The 18291-nt window shown below is 31.3% G+C and overlaps 2 protein-coding genes across 2 annotated transcripts; one reads left to right on the forward strand and one right to left on the reverse strand.

The window, feature by feature from the left end:
- Nucleotides 1-2657: 2657 nt before the first annotated feature.
- Nucleotides 2658-6702, reverse strand: LOC120117621 (mitochondrial carrier protein MTM1-like). The gene is given in 12 exon segments (XM_039137872.1): nt 2658-3105; nt 4023-4081; nt 4266-4415; nt 4539-4630; nt 4852-4951; nt 5166-5336; nt 5451-5510; nt 5658-5786; nt 5925-6014; nt 6136-6209; nt 6212-6412; nt 6597-6702. Coding segments are annotated over 11 exon segments (1239 nt in total). The 5' UTR covers nt 6393-6412; nt 6597-6702; the 3' UTR covers nt 2658-2972.
- Nucleotides 6703-9285: 2583 nt separating this feature from the next.
- LOC120117632 (plastid division protein PDV1-like) lies at nt 9286-11183 on the forward strand. Its single transcript, XM_039137878.1, has 2 exons — nt 9286-9632; nt 10656-11183. The coding sequence occupies exons 1-2, from the start codon at nt 9321-9323 to the stop codon at nt 11169-11171; spliced, it is 828 nt and encodes a 275-aa protein (XP_038993809.1). The 5' UTR covers nt 9286-9320; the 3' UTR covers nt 11172-11183.
- Nucleotides 11184-18291: the final 7108 nt, after the last annotated feature.

An 18291-nucleotide genomic window follows, 5' to 3' on the forward strand; every position in this document is an offset into this window, starting at 1 on the left:
GAATTTACTCTTTTTTTTAAAAAAAAATACCTTTCGAATTTACTCGGTTAACTACAACTGTACCTGAATTCAATTCAATCATTAAATTGGTCTCTGTTTGAAAACCGGACTGGACCGGCCGGTTCAACCGATTTAACCGGGAACCGTTACTTAGTCCGGTTCAATCTAAATCGGTTGAACCGTTATTAGTGAACCGATCAGAATCGCTGAACCGTTCGAACCGGACCGGCTGAAAATCGGGAAAAACCGGGATTTTTATTTTTATTTTTTTAAAAAAATTAAACCAAACAACGTCGTTTGTTAAACGATCCAAGTCGAACTCGAGTATTGCTGAGCTCGACTCGAACTTGAAAACTTTAAAAGTAAGCTCAATTCAACTCAAACTCACAAGTTAAAAATTATCAAGTTAAACTCAAACTCGAAATATAATATTGAAACTTGAACTAAAAAAGGCTTGAACTCAAAAAAAATTAGAAGCTCGATTGAAGCCTAAAATTCGAGCTTGATTGAAGTGAAAGAATAGTTATATAATTATAGTTATATAATTTTGTTATGATTTTTTTAACCCCAAATTTATTTTTTAATTATAGTTATATAATTATATTTATTATTTAATATGTTTTACCTTAAATATTATATTGTAGTTAATTTGAATCATTTTGTTTCACTTGATTTTATAGTTTTTAACTTATATATGTTATGACTTGCTTTGAATATGACTGATATAAAAAATATTTTTTATTAAATATTTTTTGTATTTTTATTTAATTTTTTAAATAATTATGACGTCGTCCGGTTCTTCCGACCGGTCGAACCGATTCGACCGGTTGAACCAATGAACCGATAGCATGACCGGTTCGCTAACCGATCCGGTTCTCTAACCGGTCCGATTCTGAAAACCATGAAATTGGTTCGATTTTCGAAATCTATAAATTTCAGAAAATAACAGAAACAGAAAGAACACCGCAATGACATGACTATAGGTAACATACCCAAGAGGTCATCAAATTATGCCCAGATAATCATTTTGGATACTAAACTTTCTAAAGTTACAAATCAATTATTAAATTTTTCAATAGTTATAAAATAGTCATTAAATTTATCGCACTATTACAATTGATTACAACATTGTAGTGATTATTTTGTAACAGTTCAATAACTTTAATGATTTTTTTTATAAATTTCCAAATTTTAGAGACCAAAATAATCATGTCATATGATGTACTTTACTCTAAAATATTTAATTTCTTACAAACAAAAAAGAACACAGAAAGGTATTGAACAAACAGTGAAGTTTGAAAAAAGCAAACTACAATACAAATGCGAGCAGTGTTATTTCCCCATCACAATTCACTCTGATACGTCGGAACTGTTGGGGGATGTAACGTCAGTGTCACCCTAAGCAACAAGATTAGACTGTCAATATTAAAATTCGAATTCTTAAATTTATTCAAGAAACGAAATTAAATTTATTCAAAAAAACAGAGTAATTATACGGGCCAACCGCTTAAATTTCGAGTACCGAAAAATGGGGCTATAAGGTTTTAAAGAAGTGGAGCCTATCTTTCTGGTTGTTGTCTCCTTTTACTCTTTCCAGGCAAGTTTTTAGTTAGCTTGAAGAGCTTTCATGGAGATTACGTAAAATTATGGGATTGAGATGTCTCAAGAAACCAGGCTTTAATGTCATGGCTGGAGCGCCCTTTCGGCCTGTTTGTAAACACTTGAAGACCTTGAAACAAAAATAAAGGCACTCTTGGAGTTTGGTTTTTCGTATAGGGTGACGGTGACCCTTGCCATCCATCTTAATGACCGGGGAAAAGGCCCACATGGGGTCTTTGATCCTTTGCTGTTTGCTAATTGTAATGTAGAAAACGATTATAATAGACGGAAATAATTTTACATAAACACAACATTAATATATACATTAATAAATCAAGTCGAAAAGGCCATTATATGTTACAACAAATCAAGACGGGAAGACCATTGATATGTTATAATAAATCAAATCAAAATACATTTTAAATTGATAAACATTTAAGTTTAATCTTCAAATTATTAATATATATTAATATGTTCTCTATTAATAAAATTGTTATTGAAATTATTAACTGATGTAGAAATATTGATAACGTCTATTGTGTGATAATTCTAAATAAAATAACAATTTAACAATAAAAATAATTATAAACAAACTAATAGAACAAAAGTAAAAATTTAAGAATCTTTTTATTTTGTTCGAAATAATGATTTTGGAATGTAATACTATATTAATTATAATTTATGTCACATAATATTATTTTACCATATACATCACTATTTAAATAATAGTTACTTTTTTTTTATCAGAGCTATTATGGCCCAAATTGATAACCACAGGAAGGGACACATGCTTTATTTAGGCTTATAGTTCGCTCCTATAATAATGGATTGAAAGAAACATTTCCATAAAAAACACTCAAATGGTATCTAATCCAATCAATGGATCATATATCAATGAGTACACTAAATCAATAAATAACCCAACAACTTTGAATAAAAAAAAATAGACCCTTCTCTTCTTCGATTCACGGGGTAAAAACCGTATAAAACTGTGCGGACCTCAGCAAAATGTAATTAAACTCCGGAACAAAAAATTTTCAGCTCAACATCGAGCTAAGTAAAATCAACAACAAAACAGGGTAAGAAATGAGAAACTTACGTGCTACGGTTGTGAGTTTGAAGACTTAGATGAGGATTTACAGCGACAAAAGCGCTTGTTATTACCGACATTCTATGGTATGTATGATCAACAATAGAAGTTAAAACCTTGAGACCTATATGAAACGGATCTACACCACCAAAATTTGCATATCACCATATTCTACTTTACCCTTTTCCACATCTACTTTATGGCAGGTCACCCAAACATCCCGAACAAAGCAAATGATCGTTTAGTAGACCGAAAAGCCGATATCAGCTTCTGCTCTTGCAGGTCATGAACTTGCATAACGGTGATGTAGAGCATACTTAACTACTTCATAAAACGAAACCACAATCCCAACTGAAGGGCCAGCACGGCCTACACGAGGACCCACTCCTGTGAAAAGCCCCCTCATTCCTCCATCCCTGTACCAAACAAAATATAGCATGCAAGTAACGACTGAATCCTGGGTTATGCAAAACTAGCACATCTATCAACATGACCGGCTCTTATGACAATCAAAATATTGAAGCATAAACACTACGGGTAGAAGCAAAACCAAGCAACAAACATATACAACTCAAACACCATGAACACAAAATTTAATGCTTAATGCTACCCGAGTTAGATACTTTAAAAAGAAATAACTGATTAGAATATGATATAGTTTGATTTCATTCCTATCAACTGATCAGAATATGATATAGTTTGATTTCATTCCTATCAACAAAAAATCGTTTCTCAAGCATGTTGCTGCTTTAGAAAGAAAAACTGATTAAAATATGATATAGTTTGAATCCATTCCTATCAACTGATTAGAATATAATATAGTTTGATTTCATTACTATCAACTTATTAGAATATGATATAGTTTGATTTCATTCCTATCAACTTATTAGAATATGATATAGTTTGATTTCATTCCTATCAACTTATTAGAATATGATATAGTTTGATTGCATTCCTATCAACTTATTAGAATATGATATAGTTTGATTGCATTCCTATCAACTGATCAGAATATTATATAGTTTGATTTCATTCCTATCAACAAAAAATCGTTTCTCAAGCATGTTGCTGCTTTAGAAAGAAATAACTGATTAAAATATGATGTAGTTTGATTTCATTCCTATCAACTGATTAGAATATGATATAGTTTGATTTCATTCCTAGCAACAAAAAAATTGTTTCTCAAGCATGTTGCTGCTTAAGAAAGCTTATTCAAAAAAATCCGTAAAGGTCATGGGGCAAGTTTGAGGCTAGGAAAATTGGAAGCGTGTAATACACGTTACCACCTCCACCAATGATGCTTAATTCAATCAAAAGTGAGTTAGGATGATACCCCCAAACTTCCATCAGTGTCTGCCGAGTGGTCATTTGCAATGCCCTCACAGGGTCCTTCTGAAAATTGAGACAGACCGCAGATTAGAATTAAACAGCATTTAAGAGAAAGTTAGTTTCTCGGGATTAAACTAAAACCAATCGATAAATACCAAAAACCACTACTAATTGGATAAAACATATGACATAAGTTCAACATGCAGCAACATTAAGAATCATCCATCAGCCTTTTAAGGAGAAAAACCTCTATCTGCCTTCGAGTTTTAGCAACATCTAGAGGACAAGTAGCAGCAGCAGCAAGGCTTCCAGCAAAAAACCCAGCCGAAAAATTAGCCCCAAGGACAGTAAATACATCAGATTCTTCCCCCACCAAACCTAGAAGCTTTCTCCTGGTCTGTAAAAATAGGTACAATAACCAACAAATTCAGTTGTTGTAATGGGTTTCCTGAACAATATCCATGGTCACAAGGGGTAGACAACTATAGGTCCATAGGAATTCTAAGAAATGGGAACTCACAGGCTCAAGGGTCGACCAACAAATTCCAGAGAAAGGAACATCACGAGCAAGTTGTGCTCCCATGCCTGTCCAGAAAATGCGATACCCTTGTACTGCCAACGGAAACATCAGAAAATCATGCTTAGAATTGTGGGGGAAAAGATTTGTCATCTGCATCATGACAGCAAAAAACGGATGTGAAAATGTACTTTTGGATGCTAAGGACATAGAAAGTAAAAAGACAAGGGGAGAAACAATATTCCCAATGGGCTTAACTTAAAATGCTAAAAAAGGTAAGAATTACCAGAAACAGGTAGAGTGGTGATTAACTTACAACTGCTCTGAGGGTTTCTGCCCTTGACATCAGACAGGACTCCTAAAAGGGTACTAAAAACTCCAGGTGGCTTCTTTCCAATTTGAGTGTCTTTATATGCCTGTGATTGAAGCAGAAAACTGACAAGAATAAGAAGAAATGACAAAAAGAAAAAGTATCTATGAATTAACAGATCCAATTTTCAAAGTGGAGAGGACAAACCTATTTTGATCAAAATGGAAAAACATAGTAGCATTAAATACCAGCAATATGTACAGAATCTCTTTTACCACGACAAAAACAACTAAATGTATACAAATTACTATAGAAATTACCTGCATGCGTGTTCTAGCAAGTTCAATAGGGTAACATGTTGCACAAGCTAATGACCTTGCCAAAGAGCCAGCAACCAAAGGGGCATATGGTATTGCAGCAGGCATATATTGTTCTGCAAGCCCTTCCATCCAGTTACGGAATATGTCATAGCAAGGTAAATAGATTCCCACCTGCACATAAATGTGAGTACAGTTGAAAACTCTATTAATATTTTGTACAAGATGTGTATCCGAAAATACATTCTCCAACTTCAGAAAGGATTGCTAATGAGAATAGAAACTCACTGTCGGTACAGCCAAAGCCAGACCAGCATTAGTCCCTCTCCACAATCTAGCAAACCCCTCCTGCAGAAGACATCCTGTTAGACGGACAAACGTGTATAGAAAACCATACTCAAGTAACATGTATTGTTAAGATAAAGCAGTAAGCAGATTAGGTTATTACAACAATGTCATCAACAAGCAACAAGACGACAGCATTGCAACACCAACCTGCCGTATAATCTTGTTGAAGACATCTAGTGTTCCTTTGTACTGAAAACAATCAGGAGGACAAATTGATACAGTTCCATGGACTCCAGCACGAGTACATGAGGGCGAACATTTCAAATCAGCAAACATCTAATCCAAAATATTCACAGATGGAGAAATTAAACAGAAGTCTAACATTGCTGTAAAAGATTAAAACATACACAACATAACAACTCGTTTCTCAGAGATATTAAAGATGGAAAGTGAAGAAATAGATAGCACTGCTACCATGTTTGGTCCGAAATATGCCATTCGACCGATAAGATTACTCAGCGGATGCGAATAATGCACTCCCGCAGCCTGAGTTTGCAACCTTGTCTGCTAATTAAGGGGAAAGAAACATCAAGCGGATAAACTATGATACTAAATATGCAACGAAAATTCAAATAACAAACAATTAGCAAAACAGCAGCAGATAAAACAAACTAATTTATATTACCTTGACAACATCGAGAGGATTAACTATGATGGAGGATAAAACAGCAGCACCGGCTGCAGAGAAAGCACGCTCTCAATCCCTAGATTCGAATCTGGAGCATTATTATCTTGCCGATCCTCGGGAGCACCAAGTTCATTCCCACCTATCTCCGTTATCATCGTTTCCGTGATCGACAAATCGTGCCCGTTGATTTCAACTCGTGAATATTGCTCTGATCTCATCCATGAAATCTGCGTTCGTTGCTCTGTCTCCGCCATCTCTATTGCTTTATTCTCCTCTATATAAAAAAATCAATTAAAGTGTGAAAACAGAATCAAACGACGGTTTGATTCTCAAATAGCCTAATATCAGAGCATTTTATTGACTTTTTTAGCAAACAAAAATTGAATGGCATTTCCAATTTCCTTGGGGAAGAGGAAACTTATTATATAAAAAGGCGGAAAATATAGAAAAATACTTACCAGAATAAAAGCGAGAAAGGCACAAAACCCTCAAACCTAAGGCCACGTTTGGGAGATTTTTCAAAAGTAATAGTTTTATTCCCACTAATATAATGCGTAAAGAATTTCTGATGAAAGTTTCACCTCCCCCACCCCCCCTAATTTTTTTGGGTCCAACCACTGGTGTGTGATGAGGTAGTGGTGGAGTAGAATGAGAAATTCGACCTAATCCTTTAATGAGAAACTGATGAAAGTTTCGGCGCGGGGTATATTCTTCTAGGGCTTTCTATTACCTCTTGAAACGAGGCATTACTCACGCTGAGTTCGATATAGAAGTGTCAACCGAATTTGAATGAATAAGATTATTTTTATTTGTTTATTTTTAAAATAATCATGTTCGATTTATATTCATATAAACTTTTAATATCATATTTTTTTTATGTTTATTTATTTATTATTCGTAAACATGTTCATTTATCATTCATTTATATATTTAACTTTTAGTATTATGGTTGCTGAAGAAAAATGGTAAAATTATGCTAATAGTGCTTAAATTTTTTAAAATTCATAGTTTAAATTTTAATTTTTATCATGTGTTCAATTTAATCCATACCTTGACCAATATTTAAAAAGTAAAATAAAAAATAAAAGGAACAAGAGAACTATATAAACAAGTTTGTTCATGAATATAAATGAATGAGTCGATAAACGAACTCATGAGCGAGTTTGTTCATGAATATAAATAAATCGAACACATATCTATTCATGTTCGTTCGTTTTGTTAAATGAACATAAAAAAATTTGTTCATACTTGTTTATTTAACTTAACAAACGAATATAAATGAATATTATACGAACAGTTCACAAAACGCTCTATTCATTTACACCCCTAGTTGGACATACCCAACGGCGAGTTGATAAAACCCTAATGCAAGATCAATTCGCAACCTTATAGCCGTTCATATCTTATTTGTGTGTTTCAATCTGTTTAGATTTGTCGATATTACCTAAATAACAAATATTTTAGCAAAATAAGAGAAAATACATACAATAAAAATTAGGCAAGTACGGATCTCGTCAAATTTGTCCGATATGGACTACATATTTGATGCTCCACAATTTCTTGTATTTATGTTTTAATTATATAATTACCTTTTAGAAATATATTTAACGTTAGGTTTTGTTTTTATTTTAATATTCATTATTTAATTTTATTGTTGATTTAACTTAAATGATTATATGACATTGCATAATAAGAATTTTAGTCTCAAAACTTATATATTTTATCAAATTGGTCCCAATTCAATATAATTTTAATAAATCCTAACACAAAAGTTCATCAACAATATTGTCAACTGGTTTTAATTTTCAAACCAAGCAATTAGAGGGTTTAAATTATTGGAAATAAAACAGAGCAATTAAACTCCAAAACCATGAAGAATACAAGGATTTGAGGAAAGGTTAAACCTTATTATTATTAGGTCTAACTATGCTTCTACTCCCTGACCTCTTTGTTCATTAAAACTTTAGTCTAAATACTTAATTCCAATAATTTGGCCCTCTACTTTTTGAATGTAATAATTGAAGTACATCTTATAACACTGTCGAAGGGTTTTAGTTAAATTAGATTATTAGATTTTAAAAGAAAATTTCTCACGTAGTTGATATATTTTATTTTAATTTGATCATAAATATAAAAAAATTAACGTCAACATTTATATATTGAATCAATTTGATCCTCAACTTATTATCCTATTTATATTTTTGTTTGTTAATTTGGGGTAAATACAAGGCAATATACATTCAAAGATAACTCTCAATCTTTTGATATTGAATGTTCGTACCATTGACATTCTTAATGCTTGAATCTAAGACCCCAATAAATATCAACAATCATTAGGGGCGTATGTAGGGGTAGGCCTACCTAGTCCATGGCCCACCTCATTACTCAAAAAATATAAAAATATATAATATAATTTTAAACAAAAGTATGTATAAATTATGTTAAAATTATAGGTTAAACTACACGTTTATTATTTAAACTATTATTTTTGTTTTGTTTTAATACCCAAACTTTATTTTTTAAATCATATCTAATATTTAGTTTAAGTTTCAATTTGGTACAATACCTTTAAAAAAATTAAAAAACTACTAACAAGACAAATTTTTATATTTTTTTCAATGATGACATGACATTATCTTATGATGACACGTAAACATCACCATTGCATTTCTAACGACGAAACATTATGTATGATTTTAAAAAAAATAATAGTTTAGATATTAAACGTGCAATTTATCCAAAATTATATTGATCTAATTGACTTTTTTTAGATTCAGTTTAAATATATATATATATATATATATATATATATATATATATATATATATATATATATATATAGTTGTTATTATATTTTTAAATTAAAAAATATATACAAATTATGTTAGATAAAGTTTTTATCATATTTATATTGGATCTCATAATAAATTTTTTATGTATTTGCCACTGTTTACTGCTGAGGTCACTAGGTCGTGTTCCTGTTTATAACTTTGGATTAGTTACAATTAGTCAAGTGACTATTTTATTATTTTTATAGCCGAATGACCCACCTAAAAAGTACCCTATAATCGAAGGATTTTCTGAGTAGTTTATCCTATTATTATTTACCTGTAGGAGCAGGGACCGCAACAGAAATCGTGTGGTCAATCAATAACTCTCTGGCTTTTACCCTTTCCTCTGAAATGAAATGGGATATGGAGATCGAGGAAATCGAGGCGGTTATCGAGAAAATATGTGACTTACACGATAAGCTTAGCGATGCCATTCACTCCATTTCGCGAGCCCACTTCATTAATTCCATCAAAGCCCTCAGAAAATTCGACAATAAGAAGCTCTTCAACGATGTCGTCGGAGGCATTGATAACAGGACCGGCTTTGTTTTCGTCAAGGACTTTACAGTCGACGATGGTGACTCTTCAATTCAAGAGGCGAAGAGTCTTAATGCTATCAGAACCGCTCTCGAGAATCTCGAGGACCAGCTCGAAGTTTTCCATGTCAGTTTTTAACTCGCTTTCTTTTCGAATTCGTTTTTTTTCTTTACTGATATTGCTTGATGATTTTGGTTGATTTGCGTTAAATTAATTTCTAAAATTGATATACGGATGATTGTGAAAATTGCTTTAAACGAAGAAATGAAAGAAGCTGTAATTGTTTTATGGGAATTGAATTTCCAATGCTTGCTTCTATTCTTGCAAACTTTTACTTGAATTTCTATTTTATACCGAGTGAAAATGCAATCAGCTAGGTAATTACTCAATAGATTCAAACTCGAGTTTTGTTATATGTATGTTGCTCTTACTCTCATTTTTACTTAACGTTTTAACCATGTGCCACGTTTAACACCTGTCCCTGATGCATATCTGAAAATGCGTGTGGACTGTGGAGATACGAGTATACGACCCTCTCAGAATATGGGGAAGTTTTGAATATACCCGTGTCTGACACTTACATCCGAGCTCGAGTAACTTACGGCTAAATTATGGTTCTCTTGAGGGAGCATACGATATTTTTTATACCGCTTTGGTTTTTGGATTCTGGAATCTTAGGAGAAAGTCATGAGGAGATGTGTTAGTTTTTTCTGCGATCTGTGTAATATGTAGCTTGTTTTGAAATGGGCCTTATCTGAAATCAAGTTGCTTTAGTTTTGTGGAATAGTCTGGAGAGAATGTCCAACCTTTATCCGAAACGAAGTTGCTTTAGTTTTGTGGATTCTGTTCTCTTTGGAGAATGGTGAGATGATGAAGAGGTTTATTAGGATTTAAGTAGCATTAGAAGATGGCAATACAACTATTGTATGGGGTGAATCCTGATTCATTTCTTCATAATCCCAATTGAAAAATTCTGGCTTTGGATTCATTTTTTTTATGTGATGTGGTCATTTTGACCAACTTTTCTCTGTTTCTGACCTTACCTGTTTGCTTTTACATTTCATGTTTGTGACAGTTTTTCCCCAAATATTACCAAGTAGCATGGCACATGGATCACTTATGTTATACATGTCGTTGTTCCTTTTACAGACAGTACAAATACAGCAGCAGGTTGAGAGAGATGCTGCCATTGCAAGATTAGAACAAAGCCGGATAATTCTTGCATTGAGATTGGCTGAGCATCATGGAAAGAAGTACAAAGTAATCGATGAAGCTCTATCTTTTGTGGGAGATGTACATGATGCTAGCCGTTATGTCTCACCCGAAAACCTTTACTGCACACCAAATAGTCCATCCGGAGAGAATCTTGCATCACACGAAGGGAAGCGGTCTAACACGCTAGTCAAAATTCTTTTTTCCAACTTCAACTATGCAAAGAAATCCCTGAATTTTGACCATATGGGTGGGATACTAACCAATGCAGCTCTATTCACTGTCAGCATGATAGCGATGATGTATCTGCAACGGATTGCTCTTTCAGAACATTCAGGGAGACAAGAAGATAACATCGACAACCGCAGGAATTCGAGAAAGAATTCTCGACTTGAAGGGTCATCATCCTATGATCATTCGAGTCACTTAAATGTGTATTTAGCCCGGGGTTAAGGTGACGACATTATCCTATGATCTGTAGTTAGAGCTGTTGTGAAGAATGCCGATTGTGCTTGCTGATATTTGGTTGTTGATGCATATTCCTTGTTGTAAACGAACGTGTCTCGTGATTAGGCATGTTAAGACTTGATCCTGATGTCCACGTGGTTATAAATAATAAACAAGAAGAAGAAAAGCAAATGCTTGAGTTGACTGGCACAGCAATTGGGTGCAGAGCTCCCCATACAAACTTCACGTGTTCATCACCTGGTTGTGTATTACGACCCTTATTATTTTCATATTTCTTATAGGGCGAGGACTAACCTTAGAAAATCAGATGTGTCGAAGTCTAAGTAAGTTTGTGAATGGGATCAGACCATCAACTTGATTTTGTTGGTCAATGGGTCTGCAACGGACGGCTGTCGTACACTCTACTTGTGAATGGGGTTGCAAATGGTGAATGGTCAAATTCTGATTTTAATCCTTTTAGATTTTAAAGTTTTAAATTAAGATAATGATAATATACACCATACCATAAATAATAAACTTTAAATTTAACCATTTTAAAAGGATAAAACTACAAGTAAAAGTAAAGTTATATCCACAGTGAAGTGGATGCCTTCAGTAAGGGCACGTGCTTCAATCATACCCGAATCACACATACCATGGAAGACCTTTGCATGTCCAATGAGGACCAACCCCGTACTACCACGAGCAATCACTCCTGAGCTAGCACCACCAGTGGTTGCTTCAAATGTACCGTCCACATTTATCTTAATACAATCCATCGGTGCTGATGGAGAAAATATTAGCAGCCAAAAACTCCGTTGAAGCATTCTAGCATTAGCAACATTTAGTTAACTCGGCTATAAGATTGTTTTCAAATTTATTCTTGTTAAGTCTTATCATGTGAGGATCCTATCACGATATATTTTGATTTAGGCAGAGATAAACTTTAGTTATTAATATGATTATATGGACGGAACTAAATAGATCCTGATAGGAGTCATGTCTCCAACTTAAATTTTACACTCTTTAATAACTTTTAATTTCACACTTTCTAACATAAATTTCAAAAAATTTATATTTCTAAAATAAAATTTTACTTCTATAATGAATATCACGCCTGCCTATGCCACGTCAGAGTGAATGAGATACAAAACATTCCACACAATCAAAAAGGAACAGTAGAAAATAAAAAAGGAAGATCACGTGAAGTCCAAGTCTCAAAATAGAAACAAAATGAAGCAGGAAAAAGTAGGGGATCAAACGAGATTCATGAACCTCAACGAAGCCAGCGGACCCCTGCTTAGGCAGAACGAGATGCAACCTCACATCGAAACTATTCTGTCAAATCTACGCACGACATTTCTTTTCGATCTGGTTTCTGTTAATGACCTCCATTCTCTTAGCCGCCGTCACATTTTCTTTTATTGTTTCAGCAACAAATCCATCGCTTCATGTCTGGTTTGAATCTATGTTCCAACACTTCAACAAGGAACATACAGAGACACGACCGAGTAAAATATGAAGTTCAGTAGCAAAAAAATAACATTGATAACTTAAGATTGGATAAAATGAAAGAAACCCCCCCCCCCGTAGGTTTCTGTTTTATTTTTTCGTGAAACTGGAAGGCAGAATAAAAACAATAATTCTAATTATATTATATTTTTATTTACAGATCTTCTAATAACTTTTTTTTTCTTTTACTAATTGATGATGTGATTTATTATTGTTAAATGATGGTGCATGAGAATCATGCACCAATATTGATAAATGATTCAATAGTCGTAGGAACAAGATTAAGCTCTTGGGTATGATGAGTGTTGTGATTAGAAGTGATGGTAATAAAAAAATGTTGAATAATGATGACGTAGATAAAAAGGAGATCATCGACTGCCAAATAGTACGAGAAATTTAGGGTTGTTTGGTGATTAAAACGACTTTAACTTGTCACATTAGTATTTATTAACGATAGTTGACAATTACGACTGTAATGAAAATGAATTCAAAGTTCAGTAACGATATTAGAAGTTTTAAAAGTTTGATGAAAAAATACAAGTGACTTAAATGTTCAATGACTATTTCTATAGTTTACTTTTAAATTTATTCATGTTAAATCAATTGGTGTATGAAATACTTTGCATGTAGGGTTCAAATAATTTTAAAGATTCCCCCCCCCCCCAAAAAAACCATCTCACTCTCCGTTCACATGTACACCAGCCTTTTTCACATTTTCCATACCCTATTATCTCTATTTAAAATTTATATTTTATAAGTGTTTTTAAAATATTTTTAATTCATTTTAATATAATTCTTCTAATAGTGCATTCCCTATTCGCATGTTAAATGTAATGCTTCCGTTTTTTTTTTACAATAATCTGTGTTAATATATCACATATTTTAAATTAGTTTTGTATCAATATCACGGAATTAATAGCTTTTTAAAATGAGAATTTTAATATTTTCAGGTACAATATTTTTTTACTTATTTTAAAAACACAGATATTAAAATACAATGTGTGCTATTATACAAGAGATAGTATTTTTATTAGAGAAAAATAATCTAAACTCCTTACTGATCATTATTTATGTACATTTGTCATAAGAATTAGTTTGTATTTTTATATTATTATATGCAAATTATATATATATATATATATATATATATGTAAACATGCCATGAATATTTTTAAATTATATAAAATATTTTAACAACTAAATGTATACCTACGAAATAAATTGGTATTTGAAAAAACTTTGCATGCATAGTTCACATAATTTAAAATATATATCTCAACTATTTCCATCTCCATTTACAAGTACACCAGCCTTTTTCACATTTCCATATAGGGGTGTTAATAATTCGGTTAAAACGGAATTACACGATCAAATCAAAAGAAATTTCAATTAATTTTAGATTCGATCAATTAACGGTTCTTTTAAACTACGGTTATCTGTTAATTCGGTTCGAAATCAAATAATTAACCGAATTAATTGAAATTATTAAATATTTAATATATTATTTAGTTTTACGTGTGTTTAAACTTTGGTTTTAACCGAATTAACTAAAAATATTAAATATATAATATATATTATTTATAAATTTCGGTTAGTTTGGTTAACAGAAGAAATTAACCGAACTTAGCTTGATTCGGTTAAAATATTTTTAAAAAAGTTCAGTTCGGTTAACAATTAAAAAAATCGATTAATTTGGTTAATGATTATTCGATTCGATCGGTGATCAAATTAACCAAATGAACATCCTTATTTCTATAGTTTTTTTTGAAAAATAGATATCGTTAAAAACTCTTCCGAAACAACACAAAAAATATTGAAGCTACGAGGGGAAAAATACCCAAACTGTATTAAATAAATCAAGAAAGATGTCTTGATCAGAAAAAATAACAAAAAAAATGTACTCATTTAAAATATTATTTGAAATAATATTAGGACAAACCGACTCAAAAAAGATAGAACGAGAGACCCATTGTATTTCCACATTTTCCTCGATTTGATATTTACGCCCTGAAGCTAGAATTTAAGCAAACATACTTTTTGGATAAGCATATACGATGCACGGCTTCCCTCTCCTTTAGCCAAATCCTGCACCATTTTGTGTTTGCTTTTGGAAATAATATGTTGAATAATTTTTATGAAAAAAATGTTGTATTTTATTGTGAATAAAATATAAAATAAGATCACATTATATACAATGGTTTCGGTTAAAGTTTGTAACATGAATTTATTTATTTAATCTGAAAATTTTATGACGTGACATGTTTAATGGAGAAATAAAATAAGAAGAAAAACAATAGGATATACGATAGATGCAGAGCCTCTTGAATTATTGTGTCTAAAATTTAATGTATTCTTGTATACTTTATTTTTGTAACTTATTACCGACTCTAATAAATTTTTTCTTTTTTTTTTCCATTTTAAGCTTTTTTTTACAAAAATTTATATATTTTTATGATAGTTTATTCACTGTTATCCATAACAAGTCTAATTAAATAATAACTATTCAGAAAAATACAGTATTTTACTTGAAAATGAAATAACATATTTTTAAATTAGATCGATGATAATTTTATTTGAGGATTAGGTTGAACTTTTACAACTATTTATGCTTGTAAGTTTAAAAAATCAATCTAACCCGCAATTACTACTATTCTATTTATGCAATAGCAGCTACAACAATATTGTTGCAGACTTATCCATGGTCCACGATTCCTCGTTATTATCCCTTGAATATATATAATTTAAATTGTGTTATCATAAAGTTTTATTAGATAGATAGATATAGACATAATTATTATAACTCTATTCAATTTGCATTGCATTCCTCTTTGAGTAATAGCGAAGCAAGGTTCTTTCCAATTATTTCATCTCATTTTCTAAATTATCCCTGCCTCATGCTCTGTATTGTACACTGTGAAATTATTATATTAATTATCTTAAATTTAATAGTTTTATACAATATTAATGAATCGAATGATATATTATTATTTAAAATAAAATTCTATACCATTAAGGTTCTAATATACCCAACAAAAAAGTGTTAGAAAATAAATAAGTGATTGACCATCATTGTCATAGATTGAAGTTGACGTTCATACTGGATTCATCAGGGAATTTGCTTGCAATATCCAACTTTTCACGAGTGGCACAACATTCGGGGAAAATTGGGGGCAATAGCAATAAATATGATATTGATGTGTCGTCAAACATATGAGGTCCATGTCTTAAGCGTCAAAATTACGTTAAATACTTACATTTTCCACGACATTAATTCTTTACATTTTCTTTTAATTCTTTTCACATTCTTGTCTACTTTCCCACATCTCAAGCAACGGTTTAAAAATTAATTTTAGGATAAATTCTTTCCACGAAATTTTTAGTTTCGATCAAGATTTGAATAATTTGATAAATTAAATAGAAGGAGAAAAAAAAAGATTAATAGTTCGAAGATCTTTTTTATTAGAAAACCTATCGACAACACGAATCGAGTTATCTCATTGATTAAAGAGATGATGGTTATCCCTAGAGGTCTTCGGTTTGAGCACTAGAGACTGCAATGGTGTTTGAGCTTTTATTTGTCAAATAATTGAGAATATTTAAAATATATATTATCTTATAATCACACTAGATTGATAATAATGAAAAAAAACCATCCAACAATAGTAGAAATAACAACATAAATAATGACAGTTTTAATTTTAAATCTAAGAAAACTTTAGAGTTTTTCTTTTAGGAAGAATAAGACTTCAATATATCACATCAGTTTTTTTTAACAACAATATATGACAATGATAATAATGAGAGCGAATTAAAAATCTAGTTACTATATTGTAATTTTTAAAAGTAAGGTAACTAATATGCGTCTGTCATACAAATTCAAGGACCATTTATATAGCTTCCTTTAATTTTACTTATATATTTGTTATTAAACATGAGTTTTGAATTCAACAACTTCAAAATAAGCATAAGTTCATTTAATATTGTTGTTATTATAACGTTAAAAAGGTTGTAAATGTGAATACACTCAAATATAATTTTCTTCAATCTAAAAATCAAAACGTTATAAATAATTTAAATACTATGATTTACATTAAAATGAAAAATGAAGACTTATAAATAGGTTACCAATTCGTAGTACGTCCAAGTTTCCATATAAGTGATGTACATGCATATGTATGGAGTATGATTCAATATGAATTAATGTGCCAATGTAATCATTGGTAAATCTTCCTTATTATGAATAATGTACAAATGTAGAATATTAAATCACGCTCGATATGTATATTTGTACATTAATTTTTTTTTTTTGAAAAAAACCTCACTTAATTTTTTTGATAAAAAATCTCACATAATTAATAATATACAAATATACATTTCAAATATGATACAATATCAATTAGTATGTTAATAAGATATTATTTTAATTAAAATCTTAAGAATTTTGAGATTTTAAATTCGAATCTTGTTATATAAATAATCTACTGATATTATTGACGAGAGAGGTTGGATTATAGTGATGATAGATGGTTCACCACTTATCATTTGGATAGGAAATTGCAGTCTAAACTGAATGACAATATAAAGTTTGGTCTATAGAGAGAAATCGAGAGAGAGAGAGAGTTTATGATCCCTTTAACAATTATGCATAGTGACTTATATGCTAATCTTTGGTGCTATTTTTAGGCTTAGAGTCATAACAAATAGATCTAACTGTTAGATAATAGATTTAGCTTTAACAGATCACATGAGTTAACCGATAATCATATCAAGAAATATTAACCGTATGAAAAATGTTAAACTCTAAAAAGCCTATTGAAAATCTAGAGACCTCAATAGAAAAAAAAACTAGCAACAAAGATCGAAATTATAGAGAAGGTCCAAAGTGATTAAAACCAATATATATTTTTGAAATAATTTAAAAAAATTATAAGATAATATATGTTCATAATCTTTCTTAATTTTTAACAACGTATACACATTCTGCAAACACAATTGCTCGAACTCAAAACCTCTAAAAAGAATAATACTTTTTTACTATTAAAATCATTCCGTAAGTTCATTACAATCAATATTTTAAATTAACTCCGCGTAAATTGTATGCATTATCATCAAATTTAATGTGTGGTAACTTTGTGATGATGTATTAATATGGGTGGTAAATTAGTCATGATGTATTATTGTCGTTGTTGAGGCGGAAGATACAAACCCAACAACTCGCAAATCAGCCAATTAATTCAACAATAAAACTTGTCTAACATTACACCATATCTAATTAATACTATAAATTTTCTTTTTAAAAAACTAACAGAAAAAAAAGTAGACCGTGTCGGTTTTCATAAATGAGCGGCCCGACTCGGAGTCACATGACCGTCCATAACCGTGAATTACGGCAGAGTGCATGGGGGCAAAAGGAATGCCATCATGGCACTTTCAAATTTCCCACACGTGGCATGTTGTAACACTGCCACGTTTTTAATATTTTATTTCACCCTCAAAACTATAAATACAGTCTTTCACAACGGCCAAATTATTTTATAAAAATATCAGCGAAACAACTCCCCGTCTATTTTAACGGAGAAACAAACATTGACAACGTTAAGACAAAAAAAAACTA

The sequence above is a fragment of the Hibiscus syriacus genome, unplaced genomic scaffold (assembly GCF_006381635.1).
Source record: "Hibiscus syriacus cultivar Baekdansim isolate YM2019G1 unplaced genomic scaffold, ASM638163v2 tig00000916_pilon, whole genome shotgun sequence".
Taxonomy (NCBI): Eukaryota; Viridiplantae; Streptophyta; class Magnoliopsida; order Malvales; family Malvaceae; genus Hibiscus; species Hibiscus syriacus.